This window comes from Schistocerca gregaria, chromosome X (genome assembly GCF_023897955.1).
Source record: "Schistocerca gregaria isolate iqSchGreg1 chromosome X, iqSchGreg1.2, whole genome shotgun sequence".
Classification (NCBI taxonomy): Eukaryota; Metazoa; Arthropoda; class Insecta; order Orthoptera; family Acrididae; genus Schistocerca; species Schistocerca gregaria.
Window position 1 is genome coordinate 795,352,021 of NC_064931.1, and position 24,053 is coordinate 795,376,073.

Genomic DNA, 24,053 nt, shown 5'->3' on the forward strand with positions numbered 1-24,053 from the left:
TCCCCACCATGTTATAGTTCTGGGTGGAGATTTTAATTTGCCGGATATAGACTGGGAGACTCAAACGTTTATAATGGGTGGCAGGGACAAAGAATCCAGGGAAATTCTTTTAAGTGCCTTATCTGAAACTACCTTGAGCAGTTAAACAGAGAACTGACTCGTGGCGATGACATATTAGACATTCTGGTGACAAACAGATCCGAACTATTTCAATCAGTTAACACAGAACAGGGAATCAGCGATCAGAAAGCAGTTACTGCATCGATGATTTCAGCTGTAAATAGAAATATTAAAAAAGGTGGGAAAATTTTTCTGTTCAGCAAAAGTGACAAGAAGCAGATTACAGAGTACCTGACGGCTCAACACAAAAGTTTTGTCTCAAGTACAGATAGTGTTGAGGATCAGTGGACAAAGTTCAAAACCATTGTACAATATGCATTAAATGAGTATGTGCCAAGCAAGATCGTAAGAGATGGAAAAGAGCCACCGTGGTACAACAACCGAGACTTGTGTAAATTGATCTTGTTCCCAGTGTCACTTTATCAAACAAATCAATGAATTCCTATTTTTGACTCAATGGCAGGAGATTGGTATTTGCAAAAGAAGGGCCGAGTATTTTGTTATGAAGAGTTTCTCTTCATGTTGACTACCTTCTTTGGCCAAAGCTATGCTTCATGTAGATTGATTGTTCCTTTATTTGAACTGAAAATTTTGTTTTATTTTACAGAAAATTAACCCAGGAAATGCTTTCCAACTGGAGATGATTGATTATATGATATCAATGCTAAGCTCTAAGGATAGTAAGATGGACAATTTTCAGGTAAACTACAGCTATCATATGTTCCTTTAAAATTGGATACAATGAATAAGGAATTTGTTGTGTGTATTGAAATATATGTCAAGTTTTGTTTATTTGCAATGGATTAGTTTAGTTTTATGTAAATGACTTCAACATTTTGTGATGTGTACTCTTTTTCATTTTAAATGATTATTTTTAGTTGTTAATTTTAATTCATCTATTTCTGTGGCACCATAGAAACCAAAGATACCTGGTCATGGAATGAGTCACTACATGATTCATGGAATGCTGATAAAAAAAAAACCCATAATAATGCTGGAGCGTACAGTATGAGTCATGTATGATGATACATCCATTTTGTATCCTGAATGGTTCAAGATATTGAAAACCGCTTTTGTGCAAGTGATTGTATGCAGAGGCACACAATTTTCCTTCCCATTAATATCCTTACCTTAACTGAGATACTGAAGCAAGTTTTTTTCTAATGATTGGAATTGTTAACTTAACAGTATTCAAAAGCTCTTGAAGTGGTTGGATGTAGTTACACAACATTTAAGGTTCTCATCAAAATGTTACATAGTAATATTTGGGAAATATGGTGTAATTAAGAGGGTCCACTAGTGTTGTCTAAACACTGCCAAGCAGGTATTATACAGACACTATATTGTGGAAGTTTTGGGTGGGAGTAGTTTTGAACTATGGTTGCATGAGATACTGGTAGAGGTAGGGTCTGAACCACCACTGCCAGCAATAGCAAACATTTGTGCTGTAGCCAGTACTAAATGTTTTGTGCAATTCAGTTTATTGTGTTTGGGATTGATTGTTTTCTTTTCTGGTTTTGAAATGCTGGAGGGACTAATAATGGTGCATAAAGGGATTTCAATGTATTTCTCCCCACAACAAAAGCAATTGCCAATATGTATGAACGTAATGTCAGTTCGGCTTTTGTGGAAGCTCAGAATACGGACGTAAGGTGGCGGCCAGTTGAGAGGGAGGCGGAGCCTATTCCAGCAGGCCGCTCCTCTCTCCTCAGGCAGTCTAACCTCTCGTTTGTTTACAGTTGTGACCAACTGCCATGGTACATTGCCCACTTAATACTACATGCTGGGCTGTGTTGTTTGCAGCATAAATTAGACATAAAAGATTTAAACAGTGATAGAGCTGACCCTGCATATGTTGAATAAAGGAGGGTCAAGTGCACGTCTTAGACTTGGCGCCCATCGACCTAATGTGATAAGTGATGTGACAGCTGACATGGCATGATGTGACTCATCACGATCTGTGGCTTTGTGGAGACATAGCAGTGGCATGGCATATGCACAACTTGACTCCATTAGAAGCAATGTGGCACCATATCATCTTTGGACAATGAAGGTGTTCCGGTTTTAGTCAACTTAATTATTGTTTTGTGTTGATGAACCAAAGCTACATACGTCTTTGTAACTAGTTTCTTAGTGAAGCTTTTACTTTTCACATGAAACATTAAAAAACCACAGTTCGAGACTCGCAAGTGTGCTCAGCTATGCAGTCTTCCTAATTTAGTTTTGAGGTAACTATTTGATAAAAAATGATTTCATGTCTTGTAGTGTGATATTGCAGCTTGATGATGAACTGGCTCTCTTTTTGACATTGCTTATAGTTATTTTGATATTTCAAAACGATGTAAGTACTACACATATTTCGAAAAGTTTGCAGTGCAAATTGCAGTCAGTGGCCAGTTTATGTTTGGTGCATTTTAGGTCCTTCAGGGCTGCAAACAAAATGGATCTAATATATTGAAAGTGTTTTTAATATTGGAAATGGAGCTATATCTTTTTCCAGTCCCACATAAAAAAGTGATGTATTTTGACGTTTGGCCGCGACAAGCTATGACATGCCGCACTCGACATTATGGCTGTGTGGAATTGTGGCTCATGTTTCTCTTTCGTATGTGGTTTATAAAGTTAGATTCAATCGAATTTAAAGTTAACATTGCATTTGGAGCTATTTTTGTTTTAAAACTGGTGATAGTCAATCAAATATCCATTGTCAGTCAGGTATATACTGTTACAACAATTTTTCATCTGTTCTAACAGTTTGCCATAAAACAATCAGTAACTGTCTGTGTTCACATATTATCGAACAAATGGCATGTGTTAAAGTCAATGTGAAATGGGGTTTTGCTACTAGTATGACTAAAATATACTGTGTTGGGTGTGTTATCTAGTTGGACACATTTACTGTGAGAGGATTTGAGTTGGCCACAGATTTGGATTAAAGAAGAAGAAATGGGTCAGATGAAAAAACAGGGATACAATTACTGAGTATTTTGAGAGACTAGTGAAATGCCTTGTCAACAATAACAGAAATGTGAGAGTTTCTCAAAAGGTTATCATGCAGCTGACATTCCGCAAAAGTTCCGCTGATGTTGACTCAAAAGCAGAACCTATCAAAGGTTTCTCTCTGACACACAAAACTAGACAGAGTGAAAGAATGGTAAAAGTAAAGGTACACCCAAGAAGAGCCCATATGGGGTGTGCAGATTGCTGAACAATTTGTCGTTCTGTACGTGTTGTTGTCATAGGAGCATGTGGGAGTGAGCAGCTCCATTGTGTATGGAGTTACGTTGTTTACCTTTTTTGTGGTACTTTGCACTGTTTGATAAGCATTTTGTTTTAAAATGCCTGACTGTGCTGTAACGGGATGCCTGCTGTACAGTAGGGAGACAAAGGGTGTGGATGTAATCTATCATTCGTTCCCGAAAGACAATTGCAGAAAGTCTGGATTATGAAGTGCCATTGGAAAGATCACTTCAGTGTTATGACATCAACAATATGTTCTTTGCATTTCACACCTGATGATTATGTCTGTGATTTGTGAGCTGAACTTCTTAATATACCTCAAAGGAAAGTGCTTAAACCAGATGCAATGCAGAGAGTAAATATTATAGGAAGTGTTCCCACTGTACATGGTAACGTGAGTGCAGCTTATGCAGTTTCTTGAAATAGGGCAGACAGGTTGCTGGTAGGGAAAACAATGCAAATTGCACTTGAGCAAACAAATCAGAGAACTTTGTAAATGTCTCAAAGAATTAGAATATAGGAACAACAAACTGACAGCTATGTGTGCGAAACTGAGGTATAGTAAGAAGTGCCTCAAGCTAAAAGTGAAAACTTCCGTTGCAAGTACAAAACAGCGGCAGAAATATCAAAAGAAGAAAGTGCAGGAGAAGGCTGACTGAAACGTAAGGCAAACTTCTTTTGAAGAACACATGCAAAATGCTTGCTGAATGGAGAGAGAGAGTCAAAGTGCCAAACAGAATACATTTGTAAAGCAGTTATTCTTCGTGCTGTATCTGGGAAGTGTTGTTTGTTTTTAAGGAATCAGGTTGGTTTCCCACTTTAATTTGTATTGTCAAAAGTTGAATATGTATGTGCGCTCTCATTTGACGAAATGAATGTAGACGATATTGTTACATAAGATTCTATCGAAGATTGTGTTGTAGACCAGTGTACTAACATGTTGTTTGTTATGGTACACGGTTTGTTTTCAGCCAGTCTTATGATTTTGACACACATAACAGCTGATCAGTAACAGTATCTGCTCCATACAAGATGTTGGCTAAGATGTTGTTGTGGTGGTGGGTAACAATGGCACAAAAAATTAATCTGTATGGAATGGTCTTGATGCCTGTTCTCCAAATCCACAATATGAAAATAAACAAATCTGGGTGTTTCTGGATGTTCCACATTTATTGAAATTAATGAGCTACTTTCTGGACAATGCAATGGGGGAAAACTGTTAATAAGTCTGTTGTACAAAGACTACTCGCATTAGATAGAAGTGAAATGAAGTTGTTGTAAACTATCACAAATTCACCTCAGTGTCAAGGCAGAGAACATGAGAGTTTATTTAGCTATGCAACTTTTTTGGAGTACGATGGCTAAAGCCATAAGATGCCTGAAGAAGAGGAAGCAGCAAATTTTTTTCAGCTTTCATACAACACATTTGACATTGACTGTTTGAAGATCCAATGACAAGAATGTTACCTGTGGTTATGCAATGCACAATGGTGTTCACGAAATAATGTTAAGGGAGCTATACATATGTGCTGAAAAAATTCGTATAGGCCATAAATCATTTGCTCCCTTTCCAGAAAGGTATCATGACAACTGTTCGGTCATTATTTGGACTGTTTTCAGATCTTCAACCACTGCAGATAAGACTAACTGCATGATTGATCCAAGATGCATTGGAAAACTTTTTCTCACAGATAAGAGGACTTTATAATTTCCACTTCAGTTGTTCTCCAACAGAAGTGAAACATCAATTATGGCTGCGACTCTTGGGACACAATGTTGACTATATTCCTGTATCAAAGAAACAGATGACAGTGATGAACTTTCGTCCAGAGGGATTTTGCCAGATATGAGCAAAGCACTGGATGTGGTAGCTGGTGAAAGAGAACTGCAAGATATTAATTTTCCTCTTCAACCTACACCAGAAGAATCAGCTGTCAATGAGGGACTTGACTGCTCTGCAGAAGGACTCCGATACTTGGCTGCCTACATTGCACATCGTGTAAAGAAGTATGATACACTGGTAACACTGTCTAGTGATATTTTAAGTCCAGCAGGATGAACGTGAAAATCCCTGCAGTGGCACTCTTCATCCACTACTAACATCTAAATAGGTAAATCATCTGTTTTAAATAATTTTATGAGAGCTTACTGCAGTTATAAGTAGTTAGTTAGGCTTAAGTAACTTGCTCCACCAGCTGTTGCTTCACTTTGCTCCTACTATGTCGTCACTGTGTCAGTCAATTTCTGTCCATTTCGCTTCCGTCCCAACCTTCTTTTTAATAACGTTCGGTACACCTACTTTGGTTTAGGTGCCGAAACTCAGTAGTTTCTGAGAAAATGTCGGTTAAAATTATGGCCTGACTTTGTCTGCTCTGTGAGGTCAAGTTGACTGAGGTGGTAGCATAGTGGTTAACACTAGAGTTTCACATTTTTGCATCCCTTGTTGAAATCCCGTCTTGCTGTGGAAGTATGTGACATCAGTATTTTTTTTATGACATTGTGAAATAAGTTAAGTTATTGACAAAAGAAATAAACATTTAAGATATTATTAAAACAGATTTTATCATTACAAATTCTATATAACATTATAGTCTAGTAATCAAAAATGAAAAAACTGAAATTTTAGTATTTCAGTATCCTCATAAGACAGGCTATTTGATAATGAAATATGAATACACACGTTTGTTAAAACTAATTCTTATAAAGTGTCACTGTTCTGTCAATTGTGCGACGTTTACTTTTGCAGGCGGTAGAGAATAACATTTAGTGATTGCAAAAGTGCCCTATTGTGCAGCAAACAGAAATCAAGTAGAAGTGATGCAATTAAAATACATGCCCTCCATCACCAGTTGCATGCTCCAGCTTCTGAGAAAAGGTTTAGATATGCCTGGTGATTTGCCCCAAATTATTGCCACTTAACAAGCTGTTTAGCAACATCAATGAGGCTGCTTTTCCTAATGACATTCACTCCAAAAATGTGACTGTGGCATATGTACCTTCGCACTTTGCTTGTGGTGCTACAAATTTTTATGCTTTGAATGTTATTGTGAATAGATATTGCCATGGGGAATGCAATGGTTCTCTTGAAGTATAAAAGTAAAAATCGAAGCAAAAGAAGAAATACTGGAATTTTGTGTTTTTTCAGTTACTGTTTATCTTGTACGACTACATAAGACTTGTGATGACAAAATCTGTTTTAATAAGATTTGAAATGCTTATTTCTTTTGTCAATAATTGAATATTTCATGATATAAGATTGGATTAGACACAAAAATTAGAAACTATGCCACTATGATACAGACTCACAATGTTTGATACTGTGTGACCTCATGAATTGGCTTCAAAACCTTGACTGCCATTTCTCAAAAATTGGTGTCAGCACTTAAGCCTAAATGTGTCCATCTTTTCCTCCCTCCCATTTCCCTGTTTTCACCCTGCAAATATTAGGCTGTCAGACCTATGGTGGGTTTCCCTTGTCAACCTTTAGGTCTTCAGTGTTGAATATGTATGTTGCTTTCTTTGTATTTTTTGTGAAGACACACTAACAGCCAAGGAATTGCGACTGATGTGAAAGGCAAAACGAGAACATCTGCAGCATTTACCAACACCAACTCGATAATTCTGGAAGAAACCAGCTGATTTACTGGTCTATATAAGTAGCTTCAGCAGAAAGCACAAGGAGGTTGAAGCTCATGCTGAATCTGGGTCAAAATTTCATAATTCCAATCCAGTTTTTGTTAGCTGTTTTCAAATGCAGGTGGTTTATTTTTATCAGTAGACATGGGGAGTATGACTGCAGCAGTGACTGAGAATATTAAAAGAAAGCTGTTTCAGTGAAACATCGTTAGGCGCACACCCACTTCCAGAACCTAAAACTTTGCCAGGAGGAGGGTTCTTTTTCTCTCTTGAAATATGTAATCAGACACTATCCTCACAGACAATTAACTTCTGAAAGGCGTATATTTCAGTATGTATTATCCAGGGGAAGGTATCTAGAAAGTTCTTTTGGTATGTTTGTGTCAGAGATCTGAGTGTCAAGCTACCACAAACGGAACCAACTCAGACCAAACCCTTCGAAGACACAAGTGTGTACCTTTCATTTAAAGAACAGGGAAGCTAATCGTGAGCTACATATTGCATGGTCAGGCATCCAACTCCATCATCACGCACCTAAATACTTAGGAGTCACTCTCGATAGAACTCTGACATTCAAAACTGATTGCAAGAACACCAAAATGAAAATCTCTGCTCGAAACAACCTAATTCGCAAACTAGTGGGGACACAGTGGGGATCACATCCACAAACTATTCGCTGTACAGGTCATCTCATGTGAGACAAGTAGACATTGCTCTCAATGAAACCTGCAGGTTGGTCACAGGTTGCTTAAGACCTACCCCAACTGATAAGCTCTACTGCCTGGCTGGAATAGCACCACCATGGATACACAGAACTGTGGCTGCCAACAAGGAGAGACTGAAAGTGGAACAGGACAGTGCTCGTCCACTGCACAGACATAATCCACCACAGCAACGGCTGAGATCGCGAAAGAGCTTCCTGAGAACATCCGAGAAGCTCACCATTTCACTGGCAGCGATAGAGAGCACTGGGTGCACCCGACTGCAAATTGTTGCTCATGTCGGCACCAATGACTCCTGCTGTCTGGGTTCAGAGGTCATCCTCAGTTCGTACAGGCGGTTGGCGGAATTGGTGAAGGCGGAAAGCCTTGCTCGCGGGGTGGAATCAGAGCTAACTATTTGTAGTATCATTCCCAGAACCGATCGCGGTCCTCTAGTTTGGAGAAGAGTGGAAGGTTTAAACCAGAGGCTCAGACGATTCTGCGGAGATATGGGGTGCAAATTTCTCGACCTCTGCTATCGGGTGGAGAAATGTAGGGTCCCCCTGAAAAGGTCAGGCGTGCACTACACGCCGGAAGTGGCTACAAGGGTATGTGTGGAGTGCACATGGGGGTTTATTAGGTTAGAGAATTCCCTCCCTAGGCCCGACAAGTTGCCTCCTGAGCCGCGGCAAGGTAGGAGTAGGCAAAATGCAACAGTCAATAACAATATTAATGTGCTAATAGTAAACTGCAGGAGCTTCTATAGAAAGGTCCCAGAACTGCTCTCATTAATAAACGGTCACAATGCCCACATAATACTAGGGACAGAAAGTTTGCTGAAACCAGACGTAAACAGTAATGAAATCCTAAACTCAGATTGGAATGTATATCGCGGAGACAGGCTGGACAGAGAAGAGGTAGCCGTGTTTATAGCGATAAGAAGTGCAATAGTATCGAAGGAAATTGACGGAGATCCGAAATGTGAAATGATTTGGGTTAAGGTCACGGTTAAAGCAGGCTCAGACATGGTAATTGGATGTCTCTATAGGCCCCCTGGCTCAGCAGCTATTGTGGCTGAGCACCTGAAGGATAATTTGGAAAATATTTCGAGTAGATTTCCCCACCATGTTATAGTTCTGGGTGGAGATTTTAATTTGCCGGATATAGACTGGGAGACTCAAACGTTTATAATGGGTGGCAGGGACAAAGAATCCAGGGAAATTCTTTTAAGTGCATTATCTGAAAACTACCGTGAGCAGTTAAACAGAGAACTGACTCGTGGCGATGACATATTAGACATTCTGGTGACAAACAGATCCGAACTATTTCAATCAGTTAACACAGAACAGGGAATCAGCGATCATAAAGCAGTTACTGCATCGATGATTTCAACTGTAAATAGAAATATTAAAAAAAGGTGGGAAAATTTTTCTGTTCAGCAAAAGTGACAAAAAACAGATTACAAAGTACCTGATGGCTCAACACAAAAGTATTGTCTCGAGTACAGATAGTGTTGAGGATCAGTGGACAAAGTTCAAAACCATCGTACAGTATGCGTTAGATGAGTATGTGCCCAGAACGATCGTAAGAGATGGGAAAGAGCCACCGTGGTACAACAACCGAGTTAGAGAACTGCTGCGGAAGCAAAGGGAAATTCACAGCAAACATAAACATAGCCAAAACCTTGCAGACAAACAAAAATTACGCGCAGCGAAATGTAGTGTGAGGAGGGCTATGCGAGAGGTGTTCAATGAATTAGAAAGTAAAGTTCTATGTACTGACTTGGCAGAAAATCCTAAGAAATTTTGGTCTTATATCAAAGCGGTAGGTTGATCAAAACAAAATGTCCAGACACACTGTGACCAAAATGGTACTGAAACAGAGGATGACAGACTAAAGGCTGAAATACTAAATGTCTTTTTCCAAAGCTGTTTCACAGAGGAAGACTGCACTGTAGTTCCTTCTCGAGATTGTCGCACAGGTGACATAACGGTAGATATCGAAATAGACGACAGAGGGATAGAGAAACAATTAAAATTGCTCAAAAGAGGGAAGGCCGCTGGACCTGGTGGGATACCAGTTCGATTTTACACAGAGTACGCGAAGGAACTTGCCCCCCTCCTTGCGGCGGTGTACCGTAGGTCTCTAGAAGAGTGTAGCGTTACAAAGGATTGGAAAAGGGCACAGGTCATCCCCATTTTGAAGAAGGGACGTCGAACAGATGTGCAGAACTATAGACCTATATCTCTAACGTTGATCAGTTGTAGAATTTTGGAATACGTATTATGTTAGACTTTTCTGGAGACTAGAAATCTACTCTGTAGGAATCAGCATGGGTTTCGAAAAAGACGATCTTGTGAAACCCAGCTCGCGTTCTTCGTCCACGAGACTCAGAGGGCCATAGACACAGGTTCACAGGTAGATACCGTGTTCCTTGACTTCCGCAAGGCGTTCGATACAGTTCCCCACAGTCGTTTAATGAACAAAGTAAGAGTATATGGACTATTAGAACAATTGTATGATTGGATTGAGGAGTTCCTAGATAACAGAACGCAGCATGTCATTCTCAATGGAGAGAAGACTTCCGAAGTAAGATTGATTTCAGGTGTACTGCAGGGGAGTGTCATAGGACAGTTGCTATTCACAATATACATAAATGACCTGGTGGATGACATCAGAAGTTCACTGACGCGTTTTGCGGATGATGCTGTGGTGTATGGAGAAGCCGTAACAATGGAAAATTGTACTGAAATAAAGGAGGATCTGCAGCGAATTGACGCATGATGCAGGGAATTGTAATTGAATCTCAATGTAGACAAGTGTAATGTGCTGCGAATACATAGTAAGATAGATCCCTCATCATTTAGCTACAAAATAGCAGGTCAGCAACTGGAAGCAGTTAATTCCACAAATTATCTGGGAGTACACATTAGGAGTGATTTAAAATGGAATGGTCATATAAAGTTGATCGTCGGAAAAGCAGATGCCAACCTGATATTCATTGGAAGAATCCTAAGGAAATGCAATCCGAAAACAAAGGAAGTAGGTTACAGTATGCTTGTTCGCCCACTGCTTGAATACTGCTCAGCAGTGTGGGATTCTTGCTGGATAGGGTTGATAGAGGAGATAGAGAGGATCCAATGGAGAGCAGCGCGCTTCGTTACAGGATCATTTAGTAATCGCGAAAGCGTTACGGAGATGATAGATAATCTCCAATGGAAGACTCTACAGAAGAGACGCTCAGCAGCTTCGTTCAGGCTTTTGTTGAAGTTTCGAGAACATACCTTCACTGAGGAGTCAAGCAGTATATTGCTCCATCCTACGTATATTTTGCGAAGAGACCATGAGGATAAAATCGGAGAGATTAGATCCCACCCAGAAGCATACCGATAATCCTTCTTTCCACGAACAATACGAGACTGGAATGGAAGTGAGAACCGATAGAGGTACTCAGGGTTCCCTCCGCCACACACCATGAGGTGGCTTGTAGATGGATGGATGGATGGATGGATGGATGGATGGATGTAGAAGGCAAGGCTGGAGTTACGGATGAAGTCGACGCCTCACACGAAGATTGATCTCCTGCAAGCCACTCCAAACGCCTTGGAGGTTGCAAAGTACTGGGCACATGTAATATAAATACAATTTGTGTATATATATGTACATTTATATTGATGTGTATGGCTACTGTAAATTTGTATGTTTCTGATTTGAGAATAATAATAATAATAATAATAATAGTAATAATAATAATAATAATAATAATAATAATAATAGAGTGTTTGATACTTCAATAACTTGTGACATGAATAAAATTGAGGCCATTGTTCAAGCTATTTGTTTCTTTTGTAACTATATACAGTTTCATGGTGGTGTATATTTTGTCACCTGTGCAACACAGTGTGGACTGCCGTGTTAAAAATTGACCTACTGGAGGAATTGATATTACATTAGATCCAGCAAATCGGTGGGGAGGTTTGGGAAAATGTTTTCTATAAAACCATCGTACATAATTCTATTTATTTGTATATCTAGATATCTTCCACAAATAAATTAAATGAATTCCAATTATCTGCGTATATTTTACTAGAAATCCTTTGCTAAACTCATTTTTTGAACTTTCCTGTTACTCTATTCAGCACTGTTGCAGTCATAAATATATAATTTCCACTAGACCTACAAAAATTAATATTAAGTAACTCGAAATTGTTTCTCATTTTCCTGCGTACAGAAACAATTGCACAACCAAAGTAGAAACATTTGTAATATGTAAGTAGCATATACGTGTCACATGGCAGAAAGTGGAGCATGGTGCATTGATATGACTCAGTTAAGTTGTCAACCTAGTAGGCACTGCTCCATTAAACTTCGTGTGTTCTATATGAAATTGCAACTAGATACATGCCTTCTGGCTCGCCAACCACCATGCTACTTGCCATGTCGCTCCAGTGGGCGCCTTAGGAGTATCAGCCCAGCTTCTAACTGCATATAATGAAGAAGCCTGGCATGAGAGCTCCAGTTGGTTGTGTTTAGACTGCAATTTTGGACTCTGGTTGTCTTTTATCTCAAGTTTAACATATTTGTCGTACACTTTTCACTAAAGTTTCAGCACAAACCAACTTCACCTCCTGGGGCTCACAACCTTTTTTATAGTGTATGTTTAGTGAGTATGGGACCCCAAGCCATTGCAGTACTTGTTCCTTTCCTGTGCTGCAATTTTGCTCTGACCATGCCTTTTCTCCAACTTTTTCTGCATGTCTGATTCCTTGCTGACTACCTAGCTTGCTCATGGGATGTAAATTTTGGCTACTTCCACTTTGTTACCTCATTTTATATTGCGTATTTCAGTTAATTTATGACTGGGCCTCAGAGTGTGACCTTAACCTTCTTTATTTTTTAAATTTTTTGCATATTATGTGGACCATGTGGGGAAGGTCACCCACTAAACACATGCTAGCCAATCCATGTTTGGGTCGTCAGATACCTTTATTCTGGGACCCACTGTTAAGTCAGAACTGTTAAGTCTGTGCACATATGAAGGAGTAGGTGCATGTATATCGGAGGGTTACTGGGACTCCAGGCACTGGCAGTCTTACCAGGCGCCTTTGCTCTGCCTGGGTGGCACCTGTGAGTAGAGCCCTCATTAGGAGTAGGATGCATCACCGTGAAAGGCCAAAGGTCACAACAGATTCCCACGAGGCCTCAACAGTGTCTCCAGGCAGACCGCAACTTAATGTCAATTGTTCAGACCCCAGGAACTTACTCTCCTTGGCTAGGCATTGGGAGGAAAACAAAACCAAGCGACTTGCGGAAAGTTACTCCTCTTAGTACTTTGCACTTGAATAGGTGGAGGATCTTTTCTCTGTGCTAAACCAATTATTTTTGTGGAGAATATTGAAAAGATATTTAGAGAACTTTTGGTTAATTGTGGGAATGACCACCCTCCTTGATTCCAATGTGTATTAACCTACCTGTAGGGCACCAAAATCTCAGATCGTCTCTCACGTTTTGAAGCTGAGAAAAAATGTGATCATTTGTATTCAGTCTGTGATAATCACATTTACCACTACTGTGGCCAGGTCATGGTGTATTTGCTCCCTCGACCTTGACCATTGGAGGTGATAGGATCTCCTCTCTCGTGGTTCCTACTCTCGACTCCTTACCAAAGCAGTAGCTTCCTCCACTGGCATGTACCCTTGAAAGGCTCTCCCTACCAGGAAATCTGCAGATCAGACCCGACACTAGCCAGTGGCTGACTGGGTGTTGGTACCACCAGATTTCCCCTTCTTTCTACACCCATGGCAGATAAGCCCTTACAAGAATCTTGACCAGAAGTTGTGAAAGAGAAGAATTATGACAGAGCACTTCGATGTCCCTGGAGGTGTCAGATCCCCTCCCGCTGTCTCACATGCCCCTTCACGCCAAACAGGGATGCCATCAATGTGGTAATTCATTGGAACAGCAATGCATATTACTGCCACCTGCCAGAACTGCAACTGATTTCCCTTTGTTCTTTTTCCTTTTCATGTTATCATTATGTTGGAGAAAAAGTATCATGCTTAATTATCATGGTTTGTTTCCTTTTGTTGAAGTGCTGCCACTCTTTAGTTACCAGTTTTAGCAAAATTTGCTTTATGACTTTCATTGGAATGTTAAAATTTTGTACTCAGATGGGTAATCTTCTTTTGCAGATTGCAAGTTTCACACTTGATGCTAGTACGAAGATATATGCCTCTCGTGTTGACAAAGTACATTCAGATGGTATGAAGATTGCAGGTGGTTTGTTTAAAGCTGTTGTTAGAAAGGAAAAGCAGGGTGCAGTAGGAGACGATCATGATGATGATGGACCAGATGGGCACAAGGCTGAAAGCAAAGCGAGGCAACGGGCTCGCAGAAGGGTAAGGGAATGCGTTGTATTGAATTTCATTACTTTCTGCCTGGATTTAATCTAAGACCATAGAAATATTTCTAATGTGTGGTCATCTAATTACAAAGTTCCATAGAAAAAATAGTAGATGAAAGCTGTGTTGAGAGACATATCAGCACTATTAATTACATAATACAGTTCATTGTAAACAGTTAAAAACATTGAGAAATGAATATTTTGTTTTTATGGATATGATCAGCTTACACATTACAGCAACAATTGAAGAACATGATATCTGTTAAAAGTGACGCCCACCAGTCTCACTGTTTGAATTATGTCAAAATCCATTCACAGAACTGAAATATGGGTTGAAAATCATTTGGCCCCATTGCTTGCACACATCGTTTATGAGAGATGTGTAATTGCCGCTCCATGCTGCACGTTCATGAATCATGTATAAAACACCATCTCAAGTTCTACTGTGCAAACAAGTCTTTGTCGAGAACCTTTGCAAGCTGTCCAGTGCATGAACATATTAATTTCTCACAAGTTTATATATGTGGCAATAAATTTCTTTAGATTGTGAAGACACCTTTTAAAAGCTTTCTCTCTTTTTACTTTCTGGGCGATTCACCATGTTAAACCATCCACTAAATGCAAGTTTGAAAGTTCCTTTTAAGGAGTAATGCTAAAAGTCTCTGACTGATCATGAACTATAAACAGTGGCAAACTCCAGTATGCACACAATATAAATGATTGTGTGCCGTCTTTGAAAGAAGTGCCACAAACATATCGTACTGCCTGAAATAGTCATTTCTAATTGTTGGTTCCTTACTTCACAGTATTCTGAATCTGTAAAATTTTGAACATCAGAGCTGATCCTTTGTTACTCAGTGGTGAATTATTTTTTTAAATTGCCCCATGTTGATATAGTATGAAAGATTGATCTGCACTCCATGCTGTTCATGGACTGGAAAACAATTTTTTTTTTTTCCTTTGTGTGGTTGGGGTGGGGAATAAAGATATGCTAATCTTTTTTATTAGTAGTGCTGGTAATAGTGGCATCCTATGCTATGTGCTAAGAAAATTTTTCTTTTTCTGTGGCTTGAATAATGCTTTCATATTTCTAAAACATTTTTATTGCAAATTTAAGAATTCAAATGTTAGGAATTGTTAAACAACTGGTAACATTTGCAGCTGCAAACATGCCAATTCCAAGCTTTCTTTAAAATAATGTAGACTGAGGTATCTAAAATTTCACATCAGTACAGTAAGCGGTCTAGGAAGTATATTAAATTACTTACAACATACATGTTATCTCTTCATAGCCAAAGTGTGCACATATAACACAATAAATCCACATTGATTATATTTGAGGATATGAATTATAAACAAAAAGTAGCTTATTTGGATAGTCCATTACTCTATAATGTTGTGAAGACAAATCAGTTTGTTGCATTGATAAAACTGCCTACTTAATTAGTTTAAATGTCTGATCTGTTTAGTTTTAACTATTTGAATGTTCAGTGGGTGAATAATTTGACCTCTTGAGTCAATGTTAAAACCACAGCATACTTTCTCAGTGAAAAAAGAAAATTGCTTATAAAAGCTGATAAATTTGTATAATGTCTCATGACAGTTTTGTTCTGAATTACATTACACACAAATCTTTTATCTTCATTACAGGTGAGAAAAATCATAACGGAACCAGAGTCCTTAAATGCTCCTTTACAGCAAAATTATAAACTGCATCCCTCATTACTATTCATGAATACCAAGTTTAGTGATTGCCGTCCGGGCTGTGTCAATCTCATGCCAAGGATTTCAGTAGTTGGAGATACACAAAAACTGCAATTTCTGTGTTCTGAACCTGCCCTTGGTTCTTCTGATGTAGGCATGGAGGATCAACTTGCTGACGTCCCAACATTATCAGGTTCAGACAACTTAGTTAAAAAGCAAATTTGAACCAATTTTTAAGCGTATCTTTAGGATTGTTTAGTCTTAACAATAGACTAATACATAAGAGTAGCCTTGTCTTCATGTACTTTATCTAGTGTGGTGTACCTGTCAGTGTTTTCCTTCAAGCAAATTTTAGTTTTTTTGCTGTATGCATATAAATTACTTTATTTATTAATTGGGCAAGAAGAATAGCCGCAGATAACATTTTCGGTTGTTAAGGTAGTTCAACTAAAGTCAGAGTCCCACTTTTTTGGGAATTTGGTAGTTTATTTGAGAAACACATCATCTTGCTAAGTAGAATTCATTTATTTCTGCTTACTACCAGTTCTACCTCCAGCCATCAAAATCTGCAGGTATTGATATAAAATTATTTATTTTCTAGCCGAGAAAAAGATTTTATCAAGTACACAACATGATAAACTCAAAATGCTGTGCCTATTCTGCAGCCTCTCAGCTGGAAACATGGTACTTTTAGTTCGGCTGCCCAGAAAGAAAATGTCGTATCGGCAGATTCTGTTTCTCATTTCCTTCTATATTTTCCCTTACTTTTTTTATTTTAATTACCACTGGAATTTAAAAGATAGGACACAGTAGTAGAATGAATGAGATTCTGTAAGTCGTAATCTTTTAGACTGTGGTGTGAAAATTCAATGGATCTTTAGACATATCCATGTTTTATTGGCTGCTTCAGTGACTCTCCATCTCAAATATAAATAAGTAAACACAAAGTAACCAGTCACTAAACTGTACATTTTCAGTTTTAATGTTTTTCGGAGCTTTTACTTCATTATGAGGTTAAAATTCTGAGGTTTAGCTCAGCAGTCAGTGATGAACTATAAAACGCTTTTTGCTATCAAAGTGATAAAATGAAAACATTCTATATATTTAGACATACACAGTTTCCCATAAGCAATGCTGCTGCACTAAACACAGGAACTCTCACCTTATGATAGAGAAAAGCCTCCAGACTTGTCTCATCTGAAAAATGAAAGTTTAATGACTGGTTATGTTGTGTTTAATTAAATGCCAATGGATTTATTTTGACACAGTTTCATAATTACAAGTTATGTATGAGATGCTGGAGATGTATTGTTACACGTTTTCTCAGTAAGGTATATGTAGAAAGGTGAAGGTTGAGGAAACATTACAGTTATTTTATGGTACATACAAACACTCAGTGATTGATGTTTTGGATTTCTTTATATCTCAGTTTCTATCTAAGATGACTTGAAAACTACAGAGAGATTTTTTAATTACATCTTTTTATTTATTTATTTTTATTTATTTATTGTTCCGTGGGACCACATTAAGGAGAAGTCTCCATGGTCATGGAAAGAGTCAATATATGAAATTATAATACGATTGTAGAAACAGATAAAATGAAATATAAGAAACATATTCGGGTGACAAGTCGTTAGTTTAAATAAAGAAAATCAAGAATGTGACACTGGAATTTGCTTAATTTTTTAGCTTTTCCAGGAGCTTCTCGACAGAATAGGAGTAGTGAGCCATGAGGAAACTCTTCAGTTTAGACTTAAAAGTGTTTGGGCTACTGCTAAGATTTTAGAGTTCTTGTGGTAGCTTATTGAAAATGGATGCAGCAGAATACTGCACTCCTTTCTGCACTAGAGTCAAGGAAGTGCATTCCACATGCAGATTTGATTTCTGCCTAGTATTAACTGAGTGAAAGCTGCTAACTCTTGGGAATAAGCTAATATTGCTAACAACAAACGACATTAAAGAAAATATATACTGTGAGGGCAATGTCAAAATTCCCAGACTATTGAATAGGGGTCGACAAGAGGTTTTCGAACTTACACCACACATAGCTCGAACAGCCCGTTTTTGAGCCAAAAATACCCTTTTTTTTAATCAGAAGAATTACCCAAAAAATAATACCATATGACATAAGCGTATGAAAATATGCGAAGTAGACTACTTTTCGTGTTGAAATGTCACTTATTTCAGATACTGTTCTAATGGTAAATAAAGCGGCATTTAGTTTCTGAATAAGATCCTGAACATGGGCTTTCCACAACGCCTAGGAACTTGAACTGTTCCGTCTCGCTTATAATATGCCCATTCTGCTTGATTAAAATATCAGTTCTTGTTGAATTGTGAGTTAGAAACTGTAACAATTGAGTCTTACTGTGATTCAGCATCAAATTATTTTCCACAAGCCACGAACTTATTTCATGAACTACATAATTTGATAATGTTTCAATATTACGCACAAATCCTTCACTACCCAGCTGGTGTCATCAGCAAAAAGAAATATTTTTGAATCACCTGTAATACTGGAAGGCATATCATTTATATAAATAAGAAACAGCCGTGGCCCCAGTACCGACCCTTGGGGAACGCCCCACTTAACAGTGCCCAATTGGGACTGAACATCACTACCACTCTCAATATTGCGGAGAATTACCTTCTGCTTTCTGTTCTTAAAGTAAGAGGCGAACCAGTTGTAAGCTACTCCCCTTACTCTATAATGGTCCAACTTCTGCAGAAATATTTTGTGGTCAATACAGTAAAAAGCCTTCGTTAAATCAAAGAAAACACCCAGCGTTCGCAGTCCTTTTATTTAATCCGCCCAAAACCTCACAGAGAAAAGAGAATATAGCATTTTCAGTTGTTAAGCCATTTCTAAAACCAAACTGTACATTTGACAGCTAATTACGTGAATTTAAATGCTGTGGTAACCTTGTATATACAACCCTCTCGATAACTTTAGCAAACACCGATGGCATAGAAATAGGTCTATAATTGTCAATATTATCCCTGTCTCCCTTTTTATAAAGTGGCTTCACTACCGAGTACTTTAATCGGTCAGGAAACCGACCACTCCTAAAGGAAAAGTTACAGATGTGGTTAAGTACTGGGCTAACATACATGGAACAATACTTCAGTATTCTGCTAGATACCCCGTCATTTCCATGAGAGTCCTTGGTCTTTAGTGATTTAATTATTAACTCAATCTCCCTCTTGTCAGTATCATGGAGGAGCATTTCAGGTAACAGTCTCGGAACACTTTTTTCTACGAGCGCTATATGATTCCCTGTTGGGAATAGGTTTCTATTTAGTTCACTTGCTATATTAAGAAAGTGATTATTAAATACTGTACATATATGCGACTTATCAGTAACACGGACATTCCCACTACGCACTGTTTCAATATCCTCGACCTGTCTCTGCAGACCAGGCACTTCCTTTGCGACTGACCATATGGTTTTAATTTTTGTGAGGCTTATTGGGACAAATCAGGATAGATCCCAGTATCTAGTCCAGTAGCTCATGATGTCCAACTGTCAATACCAAGAAAGGAAAAATTTAAATATGTCACTTTGTGGGGAACAAATATGGATGGGCTACTCAACAACCTTTAAAGCAAATATTATAGTAATTCAGTGTCCTAAAACATTCGAGACAACTGTAAATGAGTCCACCTTAGTCTCCTGCTACATATATGAGAACAAAGTTTTGTCACTTGATTGTGAACAGATAAAATGTACAGCTGGCTCACTTCAGCTTGTCTCATCCTCACTATGCTGCAGTAGCACTTCTACACACTATTAATAAATAAACGATTTATTGCAGCAAAATAGCCATTATAGTTATACATTAGATTACAATCATTTGAGAGTGAATTAAAAGGATGCATTGAGTGTCTGCATAATTCTTAGTAGATACATTCAGTGCAGGTATTATAACAGATTATCATTTGAACCACTTATTGCATAGTCTCTAATTGATCTGGTCCTCTTGTTGCATATTTCTATATGGTATCTCTCACAAGACTGTTCACATAGTGTACACTTGCAAAGGTTTGACGGTTCATGTTATGTTGTATTTGCACAAATTTCATGGTGGAATCCGTGTACTGCGAGTCTTGCAAGTACGTGTCTCATCTCAAAATTTGTTGCTGTCCAAGTGCGATCTGTCATGGCCCCAGATCCATGCAATTCCGTTGTTACTTCCTCTCTTTTCTTGAGTGGTGATCTTAGTAGGTTCTCCGATGCTGATGTGTTGGGAAGTAAGAACATTGTCCTTAGATCCTCTATGAGGAAAGATTCTCGGGCGAGAAAGTAGACTAATCTTGATCTTGTGGTTTTTGCTACCCCTAATGCTCTTTTGATAGAGGTTGCTTTTACTCTTTCCAATGTTTCTAAGTTCTTTTCATTTAGGTGTATCCATATGATTTCTATCCCATAAGCCTGTATCGGTATTGTTTTTGATTTGAAGAGTGCTGTGTCTAGATTTAGTGTTCTGATGGAACTTATTTTGTTTATCGCTCTGATGGCCTGTGTCACTTTCTCTGTTGTGTGTTTAGTGAAGCACTTTGCGGACGGCTGGAGTGTTATCCCTAGATATTTGTAATCTTTTGTGATAGATATTTGCTTTCGTTGTAGTGCAATTCTTGTCGTTTTTGGGATTTGCCCGCCTGGTCTGAATACCATCATTTCCGTTTTGTCGGTGTTGATTACAAACTTGGGTTCTGTGCACCATTTTTCCACGTCTTCTATAGTCTCCTGTAGTTTCTTTAGTTTTGTTGAGCCTATCACAATGTCGTCCGCGTAGGCATATGCTTCGACATCTTCATGAGCGATTTCCATAATGTCCTTCGCTGCCAGAATGAACAGGAGTGGGCTTAGTGGGTCTCCTTGGAGTACTCCGTTTGTTTGCTTTATTGGTTCAGACAAGTCGAGGTTGTCAGAGATCCTTATCTCATTCCATTCATTTATGGAGTTTATAATCCTCGTCCAGACGCTGTCTCTTCCCAGGGTTTCGTCGAGCATCCTTTTTACTAATGATCGATCAAGGAGGTTAAAGGCCTTTGTGAAGTCTATGAATACAGCATAATATTTTTGCTTCTTATCGATGGTTTCCCATATGTTTTTTAAAAGCAGCTCCACTGCTGTGATAGTGGATCTTTTTTCCCTGAACCCGAATTGAGATTCTGGGAGGTGGTCTTCCAAAGTGTGTCTTATTCTTCCTGTGATTAGTGTTGTGAATACCTTAAAAGGGTTGTTTTCCAAGGCTATTCCTCTGTATTTGTTTGTGTCCTTTGGGTTGCCCTTCCCTTTATACATTACCCTTACTATTGATTTTCTCCACTGGCCTGGAATTTTTGCTGTTTCAATGCATTTGTTATAAAGTTTTGTCCATGTTGGTGCTAGCAGATGGGCTGTCTCTTTAAGGTATTCGTTGTAAAGCATGTCCGGTCTCGCTGCTTTCTTCCTTTTTGTTGATTCAATGTTGTTTCGGACCTCATTCGGAGTGAGTGGGGACGAGGCTGCCATCTCTTGCGGTGTGACCTCTTGACTTGCTACCTGTGCTCCTTCTCTACCATCTTTGTTGAGAATGTCTTTGAAATGTCTCGTCCATTCTTCCATGCTTATATAGTGTGACTGTGCCTGCTTTCGGGGGCGGATTGCAATGAATGGGTCTCTCCTGGCTTCTTCAGCTAGTCTTCTTCCCTGTGTGCCATTCTCTTCTCCCTTGTTAGTGTTTTGTAGGATCTTCTTTTCTCAGCATATGTTTGTAGTAGTGAGTGATTATCTGTGTCCGTTTTTAGTCGCTGTAAAGCTTGGAGTACTTCTTTTCTTTGCTGATAACACTCTTGATCGAACCATGGTTTAGCTCTTCTCACTTTCCTGGGGGTAGATGCTCGTTTTAAAAGTTTCTCCAGTTCAAGTGCTGCCTCCTCTACTTTTGAGTTGTCGTTTAAGGACTCAATTTGTTCTATCTGGTCGTGGTATTCTTCCACTTTCCTTGGATCCAGTTTCCTTGAGAGCAGTCTCTTCTCTTGGTTCTCTTGCCTTCCTATCACTTTGTATGACTGTGTTCATCGAGATGTGTGTTCTTATAGGCGTGTGGTTTTGCATTCCAAAGTGGCTTATGTCCCCATTTATGTTTCCTCTTATGAGGGCGATATCAATAGCACTTTTGCCATTATGGCAGAAGTACATAGGGACGTTTGTGTCATTTAGCAGGATGAGACCTCCTCCTTGTAGTGATTCGGTTACTAATTTTGTTGTGTGATTCTGTACATCCAACCGACAGTTTAAATCCCCTGCGATAAGAAAGGGATGTCTTTCTTGCTCAGTCTTATTTATTGGCCCAGTTCATCGATTATGTCTATGGCCGATTCACTTGGCTGGAAGTAGGTTGCTAATATTGTGACGTGTTTTACTTATATTAGAATGGAGTGATTTAGTTCTGTTGTCGCTATAATTGGTGTTATCCACAGTTGCAATAGGACTGTTATTCCCCCTTGGGGTCGCCCCCTTTCTCCTTGCTTTGCCAGCATATTTATGCTATAGAATTTAGGGTGTTGCCAATGATCTGTAAGAAAAGTTTCTGTGAATATTGCTACGTCATAACCTTCGAGAAAGTCTGTTGGAGCTATGCATGCTGTGTTTTTCAATCCTTCTACATTCCATAACATTATCTTCATGTTTTTTCTCCCTTCATTTTCTCCTGGTTTTGTTGTCTCTGGGTACATCTGGTTTTGACACTTTAGTACTGGTGTTTTTCTCAGATTGTCTGCTATGTTGTGGCATTGTTGGTCCTGGGCCAGTGAAAATCCTAAGTGTCCTTCGATGACAGCCTCTTGTAGGTTGGCCGATTTCCGGCTTCATTATATAGGAAGTCCTGAACCCTGATAGGTATTTTTTTCTTTCTCCCCTCCCATATCTTATGTGTCGGGTCTCTGATGACCTTACTTCTTTTCCTGTTGTTTGCGTTATCTGTTCCTCTTTTGGGGGTGGGGGTAGTGGGTCAGCTTCTGTTGCTGATGATCTTGCTTATTTTTCCTCTTTTAGTTTGTTTTGCATATTGGCCATTTTTTCTGCTAAGCCTCTTCTGTGGCTGTCAGAGAAGATGTATATGTCACTTTTATTTCTATTATTCTCACTTGTCTCATACATATGATCCTTACTTTTAGTTCCCTGTTTGATCGAGTCTTCACTGGTGTCAGGAAGCTCAACTTTATTCGTCGTTTTCAGATCGTGATAACTTTTACACTGTTTCACACGCCATGTTATTTTATGCCTAGTACTCTGCTCGATTTCCACTTCTTGTTTTTGTTTACGATCCCAATTTACCCCTTGTTTCACTCGTCAGCTTATTATAGGACTAGCAAATGACTCATTTTCCACTTTTTGTTTTTGTTTTAGTTCCCTGATCGATTTTTCTAGGTTCTTTGTATACTCTTTAGCTTGCAGTAGGGCTAGAGTTTGTACGATGTTTTCTTCCTGCATATTTGCTTGTTTTAATAAACACGTTGATCGTAAACAACAACTGATTACTCCACCGTCACAAATTGTGCCTACCTTTTGAAGTACGTCCTGTTCTTGTGTATAGTCAGCGTTTCCTTCCTGTGCATTTTCTTGTTTTGATAAACACGTCGGTTGTAAACAACAGTAGCTAATTTCTCCCTTGTCACGTTTCATGTTTACTGCGACGAAGCGTTTGGCACATTTTGTATGAATCCATTTTTGGCTCGCTGAACACAGTCTTAATCCATTTAGAAGACTTTCACTGCATAGAATACATTTTATATCGGTGAAATATACGTTTTTCCCGGAGCCCCCTTACTACTGCTTCTCTACTCGCCGCCATGTTCTTCCTATTAATCAATCATTAGGTTTGGCACAAAACCATATGCTGCTGAAACTGTTTTCTTGTGCACCAATTCACTTGGTAAGGTCATAGACCTGTCACCTGGTTCACTGAATCTAACTGGTCGTAGATATTAAAGAATTTCTTAAAAACACTTGAAATGATCTTTCACCTATACAATACAGCAACATTGCAGAATAACAATACTTGATTTAAAAACGAACAAATTGAATGCCATGGAGATCATTTAAGTCGTGCATAAATATGCTAATACTCTAATGAAGAGGTAGAAGACTTACGAAAAGAATTGCAGAAATTTTCAGGTGACTTCAAATGCTATTACTGGATTTGAATAGGGGTTTTAAATGCAAAAATGAGACAATGACTAACAAACACTTCTTTTGTGG

The 24,053-nt window shown here is 38.8% G+C and overlaps 1 protein-coding gene across 3 annotated transcripts in view; it reads left to right on the forward strand.

Annotated features, from left to right (window-relative positions):
• The window catches only part of LOC126297467 (condensin complex subunit 2-like), a 164,488-nt gene that overhangs the window by 63,295 nt on the left and 77,140 nt on the right, over positions 1-24,053 (forward strand). For all 3 annotated transcript variants that reach the window (XM_049988344.1, XM_049988343.1, XM_049988345.1), the window contains 3 exons: positions 728-820; positions 13,889-14,095; positions 15,751-15,997. In XM_049988344.1, coding sequence (XP_049844301.1) covers positions 728-820; positions 13,889-14,095; positions 15,751-15,997 — 547 coding nt within the window. The remainder of the gene's footprint in view (positions 1-727; positions 821-13,888; positions 14,096-15,750; positions 15,998-24,053) is intronic.